The 17,177-nt window shown below is 37.9% G+C and overlaps 1 protein-coding gene across 1 annotated transcript in view; it reads left to right on the plus strand.

Annotated features, from left to right (window-relative positions):
- The first annotated feature begins 8,037 nt into the window (after positions 1 to 8,037).
- The window catches only part of LOC107294402 (sodium channel protein type 2 subunit alpha-like), a 68,644-nt gene continuing 59,504 nt past the window's right edge, over positions 8,038 to 17,177 (plus strand). The window contains exons 1-6 of the mRNA XM_015823634.1: positions 8,038 to 8,310; positions 10,149 to 10,267; positions 11,091 to 11,180; positions 13,138 to 13,266; positions 14,643 to 14,734; positions 15,847 to 16,083. Coding sequence (XP_015679120.1) covers positions 8,038 to 8,310; positions 10,149 to 10,267; positions 11,091 to 11,180; positions 13,138 to 13,266; positions 14,643 to 14,734; positions 15,847 to 16,083 — 940 coding nt within the window. The remainder of the gene's footprint in view (positions 8,311 to 10,148; positions 10,268 to 11,090; positions 11,181 to 13,137; positions 13,267 to 14,642; positions 14,735 to 15,846; positions 16,084 to 17,177) is intronic.

Below are 17,177 nucleotides of genomic sequence, written 5' to 3' on the forward strand. Positions count from 1 at the left end.
GAATAATTTTTACTAATATGGAGGAGATGGATTGTTTATAATAGAGTTTGTGGAGTTAGAGAAATTAATATTCGTTTACTTATATCTGAATATTAGCCTGGGATTTGGTTTGGGAAGTCCGGGGGGGTGGGATATAATATTGTGTAATAATATTGTGTAATACTGGTGTTGTTTTTTTTATGATGAAAACAATAAAAATCTTATATTGACAATAAAGTCTGGAACTAATGTCCGTGAGAGAATAGAAACATATCTTGTGATTTGTTAAATAATCCATGTGTCTGAAGTTTGGAAAATACTTTATTAGAAATTCAGATAAGCTGAATGAACTTTTAAAATGAGAAGGAAATCTCAGCAGTACATAGATGTATGCAAGCATGCTTTTGACTTCAACCATAACAGGCATTCTGAAGATTTTTTGCATGCTTTAGCACTATTTTCACATTTTATTTATTTATCACTGTACTGCAATAAACCTATCACAGGTGCCTAAAGGCAGAAAAATTAAAGGGAGAACTCTAATAATAAATAGTATAAAGATCATAGTAACATCAAAAGGGTTTTTTTTTCCCCCTTAGAATGTGTAAAAAAACACTTAGAGCTGTACATGCTTGCTGTTGATCTGGACCTTGAATTGTAGTTTTGCTCCTCTCGGCCCTAAGATTCAATATTTGTCTGTTGTTTTTATATCAAGAGAGCTGCGTCAAAGCCACCTGCTACAAGTAAACACATTAGCCGTTCCCTCACCGGCTTGAGCCCCCCTTTATGTAAACTAAGGGTGCCTCTTGAGATGTGGACAAGCCAGCTGCTGGTTGACATGCTGCCTGTACAGATCAGCTAGGGAAAACCTCTCCTTGGGAGCGGTTGATCTAATTGCTGCTACTTCTCTATGGAGAGAAAGTGTATAGGCCCCACGCACAAAACCATCAGTCATACTAGAAGGAGTGTCCTACTAATAGCTTCAATCTCATCTCTGTTATTTACCTGCCAGAGACAGATACAAAAGGCATTGTTTTAGCCCTGCCTATGGACTGAGAGCACTTTGCCTTGTGGCTCAGAGCTGAATATCAGCATCTTCAGGCATGTTCTAACAACTGTTGCACTTCCAAACTCTGAGAAATTCAAACAACTCTTGGCTTTCTCATTAGTAAAAATATGAATGTGTGAATTTTGTCTGTTTGCTGTACATCAGGGTTTAGGTTAATCACTGTGCTGAATACTCCACTACCCCAAGCTGGTTCCTTCCTCCCCCTGTGGCTGCACCCCAGTATTTCTGGTATTTCTCAGTGTGAAGAAGCCCTATTTAGGTGTATTTAAAATTTCCAGCAGTGCAAGATATGCTGAACGTTTCTATGTTGTATAGAAATAAACACCCTGGCTAAATGGCAGTCTTAAACAGACAGTAGTGTTTGGCTGGCTAGTAAATGCAGAAGAAGCAGCAGATAGAAGAGGCTAATGGATGCCTTGATTCATTTCCGATTGGAAGCTGCCCAGAATTTGTTATAAGATTGTATTAAATAAATTTCTCCTGTGTGAATTGGGCTAATTAAAGATTGTATCATATCTTTTTTAAGTCCCACCTAGTAGTACATTTGGAGAATGGGACAAAGGGCCATTTAGTTCAGACGAAAAGCATCTTGTAGAGGTAGTTAAACAAATAATATTGGTTGCACAGCAAACGATCCCAATTCTGCCAGCTATGCGAGACTGTTGTGGGGAAATTCCCACATAAATAAAAAAAACGAGCATTTGAAAAGAGATATAACAAAAAAAATTTTTAATTAGCATACATTTACAGTGATCACTGGGATCCCTGAAAGTTACAGGTATATACGGTTCAAAATGATACGTAAGGGATACAATGCAAATTATAAGAAAACCTTAGAATGTAGTATCAAATAGGAGCATGATCTAACCACAGCGCTGCCATGATCTTAGTATGGTCTGTCACAACCTTATTAACGGCTGACCTGGCACCTCTAAATTCCACTTTTCTAAGGAAGCTGCAGCCCATTTTTTCTACTGATATTTGCATCCTCTGACATAAACACTGTTCTTTATTGTGCCTACATACTGATTCCTTTCACACCAAAGAAAAGGCAACTATTGGTTTCTGTTATTTGCTTCCTTTCCTCCAGGGTTATTAGACTGTTTCACTTTGCCTACTCCATCTGCGTAATTCAAAATCCCTTAAAGCAATCATGTTTATAAGCACCAATATAGTATCCGTCCTCCACAATATACTTGGAGGGTTGTTTGGGTTTCTATATGTTGTGAATTTAAAGAGTTTTCACCATGTCTTCACAACATATAGACAGACTTGACCATAGTTTCAGCTGGGAAAATGTGACCATCCTAGACCAAGCCAAATCCAAATACGCTAGGGAATTTCCAGAAGCCTGGCACTCTGACAGATCAGCCATCAATACATATATAGACATTAACATCTATAGACTATGCGAAAGGGACTATCACCCAGCCCAAAAAGGAACAAAAAGACCCAAGCACCTCTCCACCAGCATTCAGCACCTAGGTAAGGAAGGATTAACTCCAAGGTTAACAACAGACCAACAATCAAGTAAACAATATCCCAATCAAGAAACTGCTAACAGCAAACAGCCCAACCAAAGAATCTCTAAGATCACCACCACCAATATTGACAGGACAAGCCACTAGAATATAAACTGACAGCAAACCACACTCCTTACTAGCACTGATGATGTTAGCTAGTTTGCAAGAAAACAAGCAAGCTCAGAGAGTACCAAGGACCCCTCAGAACTCACACTCTCTAGGTTTCTAGACTGGTGCCTTAATCACTGTACCAAACTGACTCTGTACTTGGAGTAGAAAGTAGGAAATAGCAACCAGTTTCAATTTTTCATTCTGAAACTTACTTTTAAAAAGAATGGTTCAAAAAACCTAGACCATTCCGTGCGCCTTGTCCTAATTGCATGTGACTTCCTCGCAAGGCTTTTGTGCCTTCCATAGCCTTGTGAGAAAACAGCACGTGATTCGGACAAGGCAGCACACCGCCTTGTGTAGGGTCAGGCCTGGTCTGCCTCATCAGCAGCCAGAGGAAGAAGTCAAGGAAGGTCAGCCGGAGGTGGCAAGGCGCAAGGTGAGGAAAGCAGCGGAGTGCAGGACATCCAAAAGATAAAGATGGTGGGGGGGGATAGATGAGGGGGAGTTGAAAAAGAAAACAGTCTCTTATCTTACTGAAGTTCAGGGCTGAGAGAGAGACCAAGATAGGAATGTCTTGGATATAGGTGGTTCCTTGGCTAATATCCAGGTGATATTTGGTTAACAACAGCAATGGAGAGTCCTGGGGTTACCATTGCTAAACGATGCAATCAGGTATCATGCTTTACGGCCACATCGCTTAGTGACAGAAATTCTGTAATTAATCAAGGACTACCCATATTGGCAGCACAGTTAATTGCAGGAGTCTTTTATTACATTGCACAGTGTGCTCAGATTGTCTTGTTGTTTGATCATCAAAAAAGGCTTTGCAGTTTGCTGAAATGTTGCTGCATATAGAATTTGAGATTAGTTCTACAATTGTTTACACAATGCAGCCCATTACCAATATGAAACCTTGTTTCTAGAACGCTGTGGGCACTTAGTCTCCAGTAGTAAGTAAACGTGCCGGTTTTCTTGCTTCTGTTAAAAAAAAAGAAAAAAGTGCAATCACTTTTCTTGTTTCTAATTGATATGTTCACTCTCCTTCATTGTCAATAATTGCATTTATTTCACTGTAGCCAAAAAGCATGTATCAGGTGTTGTCAAGTTTTTTTTTTAAATTAGATTTTCCTCCCCCCCCCCTTTTTTTTTATATATATACCACTCAAGGTGGCAAACATATCATGGTAGTTTTTTTCATTAAATGGTGAGTTTTGTCCTATGGCCTGTAAATATATCTTAAGAAACTCTCAATCATTATCTTGCTTGCATTTCGGAATAAAATATAGGTAGTCCTCACTGCCTGCATTTGGAACCAGCAACTTTGTTGCTAAGTGGTTTGGTTATTAAGTGAAACACCATGTGACGGCATCGACTTGCAACATCAGTTCGGGCTGCTGTTGTTAAGCAAATCACCATGGGTTATTAAGCATGACATCACATGACTGCAACTTGCGACTTCCTGCTGGCATCCCTGTTGACGTTGCTTGTTGGAAGTTTGATGTGAAGGGCTCAAATGGAGATTGTGAGACCACAGGAACTTGCAAATACTGTAAATGCACACTAGTTGTCCAGCACCCGAATTGCAGCCTGTAATGGCTGTAACTTCTAGAACTGGTTGTAAGTTTCCTTTTGCAAAGCCCTCATAACTTCAAAAGGGCACCAAACAAGTGGTTAGTAAGCAAGGACTACCAGTAAAGTTTTAGGGCAGGGGTCTTCAAACTTGGCCCTTTTATGACTTGTGGATTCAATTCCCAGAATTCCTCAGCCAGCATGCCTGTTCACAAGTCATAAAAGGGCCAAGATAGAAGACTCCTGTTTTAGGGGAATAGGGTTGAGGTGTGTGTGGAATATCTTCCCATCATACTGATGATATCCCAGAGTATTTTCTATATGTCATTTTGTTGGGGTGAAAGAATACAACGGTGCAGCCGTGGGGGAATACCTTGGTTTTCTTCATTTCATAATGTTTGCTTTAAACACCGTGAACGGATCTTCGACACACCACTTTATTGTTTCGTTCACTCCCCACACTACCTACAAACTCACAATTCTACTTCCTGTCTAACCTTCGAAGATGATACTCGTCCCGTCCGTCGTTCTAACTTTAACGTTCCCTTCGGTCGGTCTTGAATGCTTAGAATCACGGTCTATCTCGTAAACAGTAATTAACTCAGGCAGTGGCTCATTTCAAGCAGTGCTTTCGAAAAGAAAAATATGAGGCCTAGACTCCATGAAGGAAGATTGAGGGAACTACAGATAGTGTATGACATACACCAGGGCTTTTCAATCGGTGGTACGCGTACCACTAGTGGTACTTTAGTACATGGCTGATGGTACGCGAGCCCTAGCCAAGTGTAGCGGGGGAGGGAACCAGCTAAAGCGGTGCTGCACAGACCTGGAGGAGATCAGCAGGCGCTGCAGAGCTTGGCAGAATCCCCAGGATCAGCGCATGTGGCGACATAGTAATTGGTGCTTCCAGTGCACTCGGAAGAGAAAAGGAGGAGGAGGGCGGAGAGAAGAGAATAGTATAAAAGGGGCAGAGCGAGAAGAGAAGAGGTTTTTCTTACCAAAGCAGTAAGGAGAGACAGAGCGAGCAGCCTGTTTTCGGAGGAACAACGAGCGAGCGGCCTGTTTTTGGAGGAAGGGTGAGTGAGCGAGCGAGCGGCCTGTTTAGCAAGCACGTGTTTTAGGGTGAAGGGTGAGTTAGTGAGTGGCCTGTTTGGCGAGCAGCGTGTTTTCCGGCGAAGAGCGAGTGAGCTGGGCAGGAGCCCAGGATCGGCGCACATAGCTACAGCTGATCCACGCTTCTGCTGAGCCGCCCACAAGCACCGCTCAGCTGGAGCCCGGCACTGATCCTGGTGCTTCTGCTAAGTTAGCAAGCGGCGTGTTTTCCGGCAAAGCACAAGCAAGTGAGCTGGGCAGAAGCCCAGGATCGGCGCATGCAGCTACAGTTGATCAGCTGTAAAACCACATTTCTGGAATTTGGGTTAGTTTGGGCTAAATATTTAAGGCAGCAACAGTTTATTTTCCAAATCTGGATGAAGGAAGTTTAGAAAACTTCAAATGGGAGGGCTTCCTTGTTCCTAGATATCAGGCTGAGGAGGGATAGGAAAACCTTTTTTTGTTTGGGGGACAGAGGGGTTCCATTGGATGTGGCTTTTGGTGGCCTTTTCTGGGGGGGGGGAGAGTGGAGGTTCTAAGGATTAAAATGGGGAAAATAGGCTGCTAATCTCCTGGGAATGCAAACAAAGGTTCTGGGAGTCATCTCTAATTATGGACTGGTCATTTTTGTCTTGAAAAATGGACTTGTAGAAATCCTGGAAAGATATCTGTCACTAAGTTTTTGACACCTTGCTACCACTGGTGGTACTCAAATATTGTCATGACCTAAAGGTGGTACAGTCTGTGAAAAGGTTGAAAAGCCCTGGCCTAAATTGATCCCCCTTTTCCTATGTTTTCCTTTTCATGAAGAAGTTTTGAGAATAAAATGGTAAATAATGTTTTAGAATAATTATTGTGGACTTGGCATCTATAAATGCACAAGTTGTTTATATAAAGCAAGTAAAAGTTTGCCTAATGTACGCTGAATTTACATAGACTGATTAAAATAAATATTTACTTTAGTCGGATGGGGGTTTCCATATTCCTTTCCTTTTAAATTAGTGCGTAGGTAAAAATAGATCCATTAGGCAAGGTACACATGCAACACAAACGTGATTCTAACTTAAATCCTCTGTGTTCAGAAGGACTTGCTCCATACTGCATATAAATGCAGTGTATATTAACTATTTAGGTAGTTCAGGGCTAAATTAAACAAGACATTATTTACAATATAGAAATTATTAAAACATATTCTTAAAATAGGTAACAAGTGCTTGGAGAAGGGGGCACATTTTGACCCTTTTCCCTGATTGGACTGGCTCTGCTGCACCTATTTGCATTGGAAAAAAGCTTCCTTTCGCACAAATGCTTGATTTGCATTCAGCAAAGTGCAGTGCGATGTTCTGCATTGTGTGGTTCCTGCATCTTCGTTTCAGTGTTCGGTTCCTGTGGTTGTCGGAAATAATGATCATCATCATAAGTGCTCAGTCTGTTTAAAACTCACGCTACATTTGGCATCTAAACAGTTACAACTTGCCAAACGCATTCTTCTTCCTTACAGCCGAGATGGAACATTTTGCCCTTATCAGGAGGGTGGGGACAGAGTGACACCACATATGTCATGATATGATTACATAAGCTATCAGAATTACATACGCTGCGTTATTTGCATCATGGCACAATTCATGCAAATTTCATAAATTACATCATTCACAGGCAATATATGCCTGTGCATGATATGCCCCTGTAGCTTCTGCGGTGAAGATCCTTGAGCTTGAAAACTACAAATTTCTGTGAAAACATTGCCTGAGGGTGCTCCCAAGGCCTACAGGAGCACCAAGGAATGGGAAGTGGAACATGGGGGTGTCTCAGAGTGGGGGGGGGCTTGGGAGGCCTGGAGCAGGTGGGCCTGCGCTAGACCTCCCAGTGTCTCCTCCATCACTGAGGTACCCCATACTCCAAATAATGACCAGCATAGTCGCTTAATGACCACATTGGGGAGGGCAGGGGTGAGAATCATTAAGCAAGGTGATCACGTGGTCATTGCCATTATGGTCATAAGTCAAGGACTACTTGTACCTGTGCCCATTTTTTTTCTCTCCTTTTTAACGGAAAGAGGCCACTAGAGCAGCTTGTATAAAGTCAGTTTACAATCCAAAAGCCATTCTTTCAGCCTGATAAATATTTTGTATAACTAAAGAATAGATGAAAGAGATGGGTAGATGAAATTTCTTTATTCGTTATCAGGGGAATTTCTTGCTATACACCTTTGGAACAAGAAAAAGCTTCCTGCCCTATCATGATTCTGCATGCAAATACTTAATAGTAAGATGAGCTGGATCCAAACATTACATAGAATTTTCTGATGCGATTCAAATGTTTTAAGTCTTTAGGCTCAATTATGCCTAAATGGCATTTTAAATAAAAGAAAACCTCAGTTCTGGATTTTGAATGTAGACGATTAGAGCTTACAGTACCATACCCCGTTGATTCTCACTGAATTTTGGAACTTTAACCCTAATTTCATTAGGAAAATCTGAATATTTTTTTTTAAAAAGAGTTCATATTTGCTTGGCCAGGATCTATTATTATTTTCCTGTTGCAGCTTGGAAGAATTTCACACAGAGACACAAAACCTGTTGTTGTTGTTGTTGCTTCTTTCTTTCTTTTCAACTCTTACGATTTTTTCCCTCCTTCCCATAGGTCATTTTTTCATAAGAATTAAAAAGTAATTAAAACTTGCAGAATGAAAAAATGGCACATGCACTGTTTGCACAGCCAGGGCCTGATTGCTTCTTCCGATTCACTCCGGAGTCACTTGCAGCAATTGAGCAGAGGATCACTGAGGAAAAAGACAAACGAAAAGTAGATCAAGAGCAAAAGGAGGAGGACAACGATGAAGGCAAGCCAAAGCCAAATACTGACTTGGAAGCCGGGAAGCCATTGCCTTTAATTTATGGAGACATTCCTTCTCATTTTGTGTCTGAGCCCTTGGAAGACCTAGACCCTTATTATGCAAATAAAAAAGTAAGTGTTCATAAAGATTAAAACCAGAGCATGGGTTATATGTAAATGAGTATATACGCTCTGCATAATGTGCATGTGTAACCTTGACTCAGTGGTGGGATTCAGCCAGTTCGCACCACTTCGGCAGAACCGGTAGCTAATTTTTTGTTGCCCGGGCCTAGAATGGACTTCCAGAAGCGGCATCCACACAGAGAACTGGTTGTTCACATATTTGAATCCCACCACTGCCTTGACTGCAGTGTTTGGCTAGTAAATGTATCTTACCTAGCAGTTATTTTAACATTATAACAAATGCACCACAAATCTGCTCTTCCTGCTTAATCAACTAGCATTTGTACTGAATTGGAAAATTGAGGCCTTATTTGCCATATCTTTGTGGCAAACTGAAATAAGTAACCATTAAATAATTATTTACTTTGAATTTTTTTTTGTCATAAATCCTACATGGCAGGTGCATTCCTATTCCCAGAGTAGAAAATTTCTCATCCAGCTGCCATAGGTATGGATTTAACATTCAATCATAATGTAAATGGGGAAATAAGTCCCTTCCTGGAATTTTGCACATATCTGCTGTTTGTCGATAAAATTATCATACAATGACAATAAATCATAATTTACAATTCAGACAAAGAAAAATGCAGTCGCCTTAAAATTGCACTCATGTCAGAAATATCGAGGTGCTTCTGGATTGAAACGATTAGCTGGTGGCATCACCACTGCCTGGGGGACACCCAGTCGGGGGCTACGTTCATGTCCCTGGCAGGAGATGGAGCGAAGGATGGGAGCTCAATCTCACCCCAGGACAGCACTCAGGTCTTGAACGCAGGTTTGGTAACTTCCATCCCAGCGTCCTAACCACGTGAGCCCCCCATGCTCCTACCTTAAAATTAAAGAGGGTATATTCACCGCATAACAATATACCAGGATAATTTGTGCACTAGGAGCACTTTTACTTTTATCACGCAGAATTATGATATGATACAGGGGTCTTCAAACTTGGCAACTTTAAGACTTGTGGACTTCCAACTCCCAGAATTCCTCAGACAGCCCTGGCTGGCTGAGGAATTCTGGGAGTTGAAGTCCACAAGTCTTAAAGTTGCCATGTTTGAAGAACCCTGATATGATACCTCACTATGGCATACTAAAAAATAGTTAAAGTAGGCAACAAGAGATATACAAGTCTGGAAATCTTCTCGGTTCATTTACAGCAGATGCTACCTTTGCCCAGGCTTTCAACTGATTCAGTGCTTCTGGGTCTCATTAATCCTGTGGTAATTATTAAGATTTTGCAAGCTGATGATTTTATAGTTTTAAGATGTTATAATTTGAAGGTTTTGTGGTTTTAATGCTGTACTGAAACCCCAGTATAATTGTTTGTTAAAATGAAAGCTGGTAATACACTGTATAAATAAATGAATACCAAAACAGGGAATATTATACAGAACTATGCTTAGTGTAAAATGAAATTCAAAAGTTTTGAAAACTTCTCTTGCACAATTATGAAGGGAAGGAATAGCACATGGCTTATACCAGGGGTAGGCAACCTTGGCTCTTTTATGATTCGTGGACTTCAACTCCCAGAATTCCTGAGCCAGCCATGCTGAGGGGAAAGGAAGAGGTTTCCAAGCTGAGCCATGCTGGCTCAGGAATTTTGGGAGTTGAAGTCCACGAGTCATAAAAGAGCCAAGGTTGCCTACCCCTGGCTTATACTGATTCCTTCTCATAATAGAAAACCATTATTGTTTGGAAGGTTTGAACTGCAACTTGATATAAAATTAAAGAAATAATATCAAAATGATTACAATATTGCATTTATGTGTTTTGTTATCTCTCATTAGACATTCATAGTATTGAATAAAGGGAAGTCTATCTTCAGATTCAGTGCCACACCTGCCTTATACATGCTGAGTCCTTTCAGCACTCTTAGAAGAATTTCTATAAAAATTTTAGTTCATTCATATCCTTTTACAAACGTGGTAGTATAAAACTTGCTCTTATTAAACTGCTTTTTTAAACAGCAGCATCAGTTTCTTTTGTCAGAGAGATGTACGTGCTCTTCCTTAATTTTGATTACTTTGATAACAATCCGTATTTAAATAGATAAAATATTCTATCTGTAGATATCATTCGATTTGGAATAACCTTCTTTCTTTTCTTTTCTTTTCTTTTCTTTTCTTTTCTTTTCTTTTCTTTTCTTTATTGTGGCCACCCTGAGTATCTGATAAAGTAAGCGACAGCTCATAAAAGCTTATGCTTTTTAACACAATTTGCTAGTTGTAAAATATATTACCAGATTTCTTTTGATTTTTTACCAGTAGAATAAAACTTTGGATCCATCTTGGAAGTAACTTTTTATGTGGGCATAACATTTTTATATGGAATTTATAGATATATTTTCAATTAAATTCATCAGTTCATACAATGAATATTTATAAACCAGTATCTTAAAAAACATGGATACACTGATGATGCAGTGGTTAGAATGCGGTATTGGAGTTTGATCCTGATGGGGCTCAACGTTGACTCAGCCTTCCATCTTCTGAGATTGGTAATGAATTAAAAAAAATACAATATGCTGACATTATAAATCTCTCAGAGAGTGCTGTAAAGCACTGTGGAGCAATATATAAGTCTAAGTGCTATTGCTATTTAGAGAATAAACTTGTGCTGTTTATCTCACTCAATTAAGTGGACTTACTTTTGAATAGACATATTGAAATGAATTGATAGATGTAAATATTTGTCTAGAATTTGTCACATATTCCTTGACATAATCCAACATTATTCAGCATATTTATTATGTTTACTATTCTCACAAACTGTGTATTCATGACTTTGAAAGAACCTCCTGACTGGTCAAAGATGGTAGAGTAAGTACACAATTTGTTTGTTTTCTTAGTCATATGTAGACAGTCTCGTGATAATACTGTATCTAGGCAGTGATGTAGATTTACAGCAAGAGAAATATATATATGGTGTTTTATGGATTTCTTTTGTTTCCTTCCCCCCCCCCCCTCCAATATACCCAGTGGTAGTGTTGGAGCTGGTTCATACTGACTTGCAAGAACCAATTGTTAAATTTTCTGGAATTTTATGAGCCAGTTGAAAATGGCTGGTACTCTGTGGCTGGTACCAGCCACAATGCCTGGTACTCTGATCCGCTGTTTGGCAACTCACCGTAGTAATTGAGACAGAAGAGCCAGTTATACATTTTTGAGAACATTAGTAGATATACCATGCACAATTTTATTAATGCAACTTAATGGGACATGATGGCTCAGCAGTTAAAGATGCTGAACTTGGCAACTGGACAGCTCCCATTACTTGCCCCAGCCCCTGCCCACCTAGCAGTTTGAAAGCATGCAAATGTGAGTAGATTAATGGCTACCCCTTTGGTGGGAAGGTAACAGTGTTCTGTGCGCCTTTGGCATATAGCCATGCTAGACACATGAACATGGAAAGTCTTCAGACAACGCTGTCTTCCTCAGCTAAGAAATGGAGATGAGCACCGGCACATAACCGCTAGACAGAGGAAACTTTAACTTTACTTTATTAATGCAACTTACATTTTTAAAGAAAAAAATGCAGCACATTTAATTCAGTTTCAACATTTATTTGAAAGTTATGCTCATTGGAATAGAAATGGTAATGGTTTAGATTTAGTGTTGGCATCTGTCAATAGACATTGCTCAGGGTAGTCTGGCTAATAGTAGGAAAGGAAGATCTTTTTTTCATTTAGTTTTTTCTTTAGAGCTCTAAACTGCTCTTATAATATCACCAGCTAAAATAAATCCTCACTGACAGGTAAAAAAATTATTATAAGTCCACAAGAAGGGAAATAATTCTGCTCTGAATAGTTTTGTGAACAATATTCAGCACTACATTTCATAGTCTTGAAACTGGTATGCAAATGTATTATTTATATTTTTTTTTTAAAAAGTTTGTATATTGCATAATTTGGATGTTGAAATCTTTAGAAAAAGTATGTCAAAAGATGAAAGCAGGGAAATTTGCATTAAAAAGATTCTTGGGCAATTTACATTAACAGTTTTATCTAATTATGTATCATATACATTTGAGAAATATGTATAAGTTCTCTTTAATCTGTCAGTAGAAATGCAGATTTTGGTGTCACTGGGAGACAAGTCATGACATACTCAAGGAAAAAAGAAAATTTCACAAACCAATCTCATGGAATTTATGGAGAAAAATATGGAAGAATTACATGTCCAAAATAGAACATGTACAGTAATTCTTTCATATGCCTCCATAGTTTGAAAATGAATCTATTAAAACAATAAGGGCTTTGATATATTTTTTTATCACCAGTCAGTCACTTCAGTAATAAACTAATATAAGTTCCTTCTTCTAATATATCTTCCTTCTCATTCAGCAAATAAGGAACATTACCTTTCTGTATTAAAAAACTTGGTACATTGTATTCCAACTCTCTTAAAAACTGTGACAGAATATAAAAACACCCCTCTCACATTGTGTCTAAAGTTATATTAAATCTTTATGTCTTAAAACTTTTAATGAGATGTATGTCTTCAGTACTGTTTTAAGCTCAGTATAAAAATAATGTGAAAAATCCAGTACTATAATAATTGTGATAAAGAGAACGTTCCTGCCCTTAGCTCCAAGCTGTTGGAGCAGAAATTGAGAATGAAAATGGAGGGCAAGTGAAAGGAAAATTATCATTTTAAGTGCAAAAATCTCTCCAATATTGGAAGGCCCCAAATAAAAGGAAAAGAAGGCAATAAAACAAGTAGGAAAAACTAAATCCTACGGGAATGACAAGTTTGCTTGGATTTTTCTCCCCTTTAGATACACATTCACTGGGATATATACATTTGAATCCCTCATAAAAATTTTTGCAAGAGGTTTCTGTATAGATGATTTTACTTTCCTTCGAGATCCCTGGAATTGGCTTGATTTTCTTGTAATTTCATTTGCGTAAGTATTCAGCCTTTTTTTTTACATTGCTGATGTATGTATTTTTTAAAAAATCAGTATCACTAATATTACACCTGCATGACAATTTTGACATATATTAATTGTATTTTTTATGAATTGCAAATAGCTTTTTCTTAGTGGAATGGGCATAATAGGCAAAAGTAATTTCCTTGCATGCCTCCCTTGTCTAACCACTGCTCTACAGTAGATAGGTGCAGGAATCTTAAAGTTAGTTAAAAACAATGGTTATTTTCTCAATGTATGAGCAGAATGGAAACACTGTCATCAGATGCTACAAATAAACCATACTAATCTCATGTTTGGTTCAGTAGTGATTAATTTTCTTGATCCATAATTATCTCCTTTACCAGTAAAATTGTTTTTATCAGCAAAATCCTGAAGTCCAGTCCATGTTTCTTCACATTATGTTCTGGAAGTGTAGGAGCAGATTGAATGTAAAGGATGAATTGCTGTATCTAATCCAGTTCCCCCCCCCCTTTTTTTTTTTCTTAAATGTCAGAAATTCATTTGTTGAAACAATAATGCAAAAATAAGTTCTAATTTACTCAAATTGTCTGAAATACAGACACATATACATTCACATACAAATCCACATTAACCTTCACATTTACATACACATACAGTACACATACATATACTGTACATATACACCCTTGTGGCCCCAAGTTGCTCATGTAAATAATCCATATCACTTTGAAGGTAGCACGTACATTTATTAATCATGCAAACAACTGTGGTGTACACTAGGCTCCCAACAAAGTACTGACAGTTCTGTATATGGGGTTGCATTTTATAGGGCTGAATGCAGGTCACTTGCAAGGACGAGATACTTCATTCCACCACAATACATCCACACAGGCATGGAAATACATACACCTAAGTTTCAGTCTGCTAACAAAACCAGTGCCATATATAAGTGGTAAAGCATCTTTAATCATTGATATCAAATTGCTAGTGAATGTTTCATTGACAGTAATTGCAAACTTGCACTCATTCACTTGGTGTTATTCCCAGTAGACACTGGGGGAGTTATTTTCAACTATATGTGCTGAATGCAAAATCACAAACCTAATTATAATTTAATTACCAAAAGGATTTAGCTCAAATAAATACTCAGGTAAGTATCGTGAAGTCAACCTCAACTCTGAATAACTGTGGTTTAATTTACAGGTATTTAACAGAATTTGTAAACCTAGGCAATGTTTCAGCTCTTCGAACTTTCAGAGTATTGAGAGCTTTGAAAACTATTTCTGTAATTCCAGGTAAGATGTAAGTGGTGTAAGGTGTGAGGTCCCTTGTACCTGTCCGACTTTTTATCCTGTCATTGTGTTTGTGTGTGAACTCCCCTATTACAGATATGTGACAGAGTTTGTGGACCTGGGCAATGTCTCAGCGTTGAGAACATTCAGAGTTCTCCGGGCATTGAAAACAATATCAGTCATCCCAGGTGAGAGCTAGGTTAAACCCAGAGGCTGATTTTAATTTGTCAAAACTGCAGTCATATCTGTTGGGCCAATTTAATTGTTAATCTAGATTATTTATCTAGAAATAATTCCTTGTTTCTTGCTGTGGTAAAGACATCAGCCTTTGAGTTTAACACATTTTTGCATGAGATAGCAATGAAAACTATGTATGTTGCACATTAAAATAGTAAATATTCTTTCATACAACAATATGAAAAATGGTCGCACTTTTCATATTGAGATAAACTTTGTTTATTGAAATAATTTGGGAATGACGATGTTAGTGTTTAGAAAATTAGATTGCTAGTAAACCTAATAATAATAATAATATGCTAATAAAGGAACTGCATGGATATTGCATGAATATAGCTTAAGAAGCCTTGCCTTCCAAGCCACTTTCTGACTTGAAAGGAGATGTTTCTGTTAAGTCATGCTTGAAAAAATGTACTATTGGTAAAAAAAATTCCTTACATCAGATCAGGGGTAGGCAACATGGTGCCCCTGGGCAACAGCATGCCCATGACACCACCTTTGCTACTGACCTAGCTTGCCATCCTGCTTGGCTGTGTTTAACAAGTCCTTTTATATATGTATATAAAACCATCATGCTTGAAAGCAAAACTGCACCCTCTAATGTTTTATGGAATTGTAAGAACTCTTCAAGTCCTACTGGGATCACAGAGAACATACTGGAGAGAAGGGCTAATTTGACTTCTGGTAAATGAGTGTCTTCTCATGTCAAATGTTTGTGACTGTAATTAACCCATGCTTTCAAAATTAGAATTAAGCCCCTACCATCCCCCAGTTGCCTACCCCCTGCATTAGCTTTATGCAAAGTAAGAATAACTAAAAATTTCTGGCTTCCAGTTGCATAGCTGTTAGGTGATGATGCTTTTTATATTCCTGCATAGTTGCTTTTTTTGTTTTTTTAACATTTCATGTCTCAAAAGAGTTTGAAAGCTTTCTCTTTTAGCAAAAAGTCACGACTTTCAAAAATAGTAAGAGCTTGCATGAAATATTTTAATTCCTCTCAGTTGCCAACACCCAGCGCTGGAACCAAAGCTAATTTGGGATAATGTTCTTCTCTTCATTTTAGGCCTGAAGACAATTGTAGGAGCCCTCATTCAGTCAGTGAAGAAGCTTTCAGATGTCATGATCCTGACTCTATTTTGTCTGAGTGTGTTTGCATTAATAGGATTGCAGTTGTTCATGGGTCACTTGAGGCATAAATGCTTATTTTGGCCCCTGAGTAATGCTTCTTATGACGATCCACACTTTAGGAAATACTACAATGGAACTGAGTTCATGTGGTCTAAATATATTGAAAATCAAGGTAAGTTTAAATAACAACAGCAGCAGCAATAATAGTAATCTACTAGAGTACTTTGATATGAATCTAAACCTTGCCATACATCCACTCGGTGTATTTGGGCAGTTCAGAATTCAGAAAATAATCAAAAATGTATTGCTGTGAATCAACCTCACATCATACTACCATCATTCAGTTGTTCCACTGGGTGGCATTGTGTTTTCCAGTATTTAGTTAATTTGTGGTCTTTTCGAATAAAGTGAAAACATCATTTGTTTGACATTGCCTGGCAGTAGGATTGATGATGAAATAATAATTAATCTAAGGTGTTTTTTTCTGGGCTAATTTTATTTAATGGCTTCTCTGGACTAACTAACATATTAGTTTAATTCATTTAGTATAGATCATTGAAAATGAATTGCTGAAATGAAGGGAGATCTGTGCTGTTAGTAAAAACATCATTTCAAATAAGATAGTTGCAATATAAAACTGCAATAAATAACCAATTACTCATATTTTGTATTTGAATCTAAATGCTCAGTCACAGAGATAGATTAATTAATTAGTAGTTTCAGTTGCAATATCAACAGAAAAATTAAAGCTCTTTGAAAATGTATGGGTGCTCTATTTGTAGAAAAATGATAACTTCCCTTCAATCAATTTGTCCAGTGGTATTGTTAGTTGTAATTCATATACACACTTCGGCAGTAGCTTACCCTGAAAATCAGATTTTAGTCAACATTTACAGAATCACATGGATTCCTAAGATTCTTTTGTTACAAAAAAGTAAAGATATTAAATAATAATAATAAAAAAGAATCACATGGATTCAGAAAACTTAATGATATAATCAGGCTAGCCAACCTACTTGAATTTAATCCATATATACACACACAATTAACCTATATTCCTAATTGCTTCATTTATTTATTTATTTATTTATTTATTGTTCGAATTTATATCCCGCCCTTCTCCTTGCGGACTCAGGGCGGCTGACAATCAATTAAAAACACCAATAACATCACAAAATTTAAAATTAATTAAAATGAAATATTTAACTTGTCTAATTTAAAATATAATTAAAAACCCCTCTAAAAACCCCTCTTAAAAATTACCCT

Source organism: Protobothrops mucrosquamatus, unplaced genomic scaffold, assembly GCF_001527695.2.
Source record: "Protobothrops mucrosquamatus isolate PMUCROS unplaced genomic scaffold, P.Mucros_1.0 scaffold1933, whole genome shotgun sequence".
Lineage (NCBI taxonomy): Eukaryota > Metazoa > Chordata > Lepidosauria > Squamata > Viperidae > Protobothrops > Protobothrops mucrosquamatus.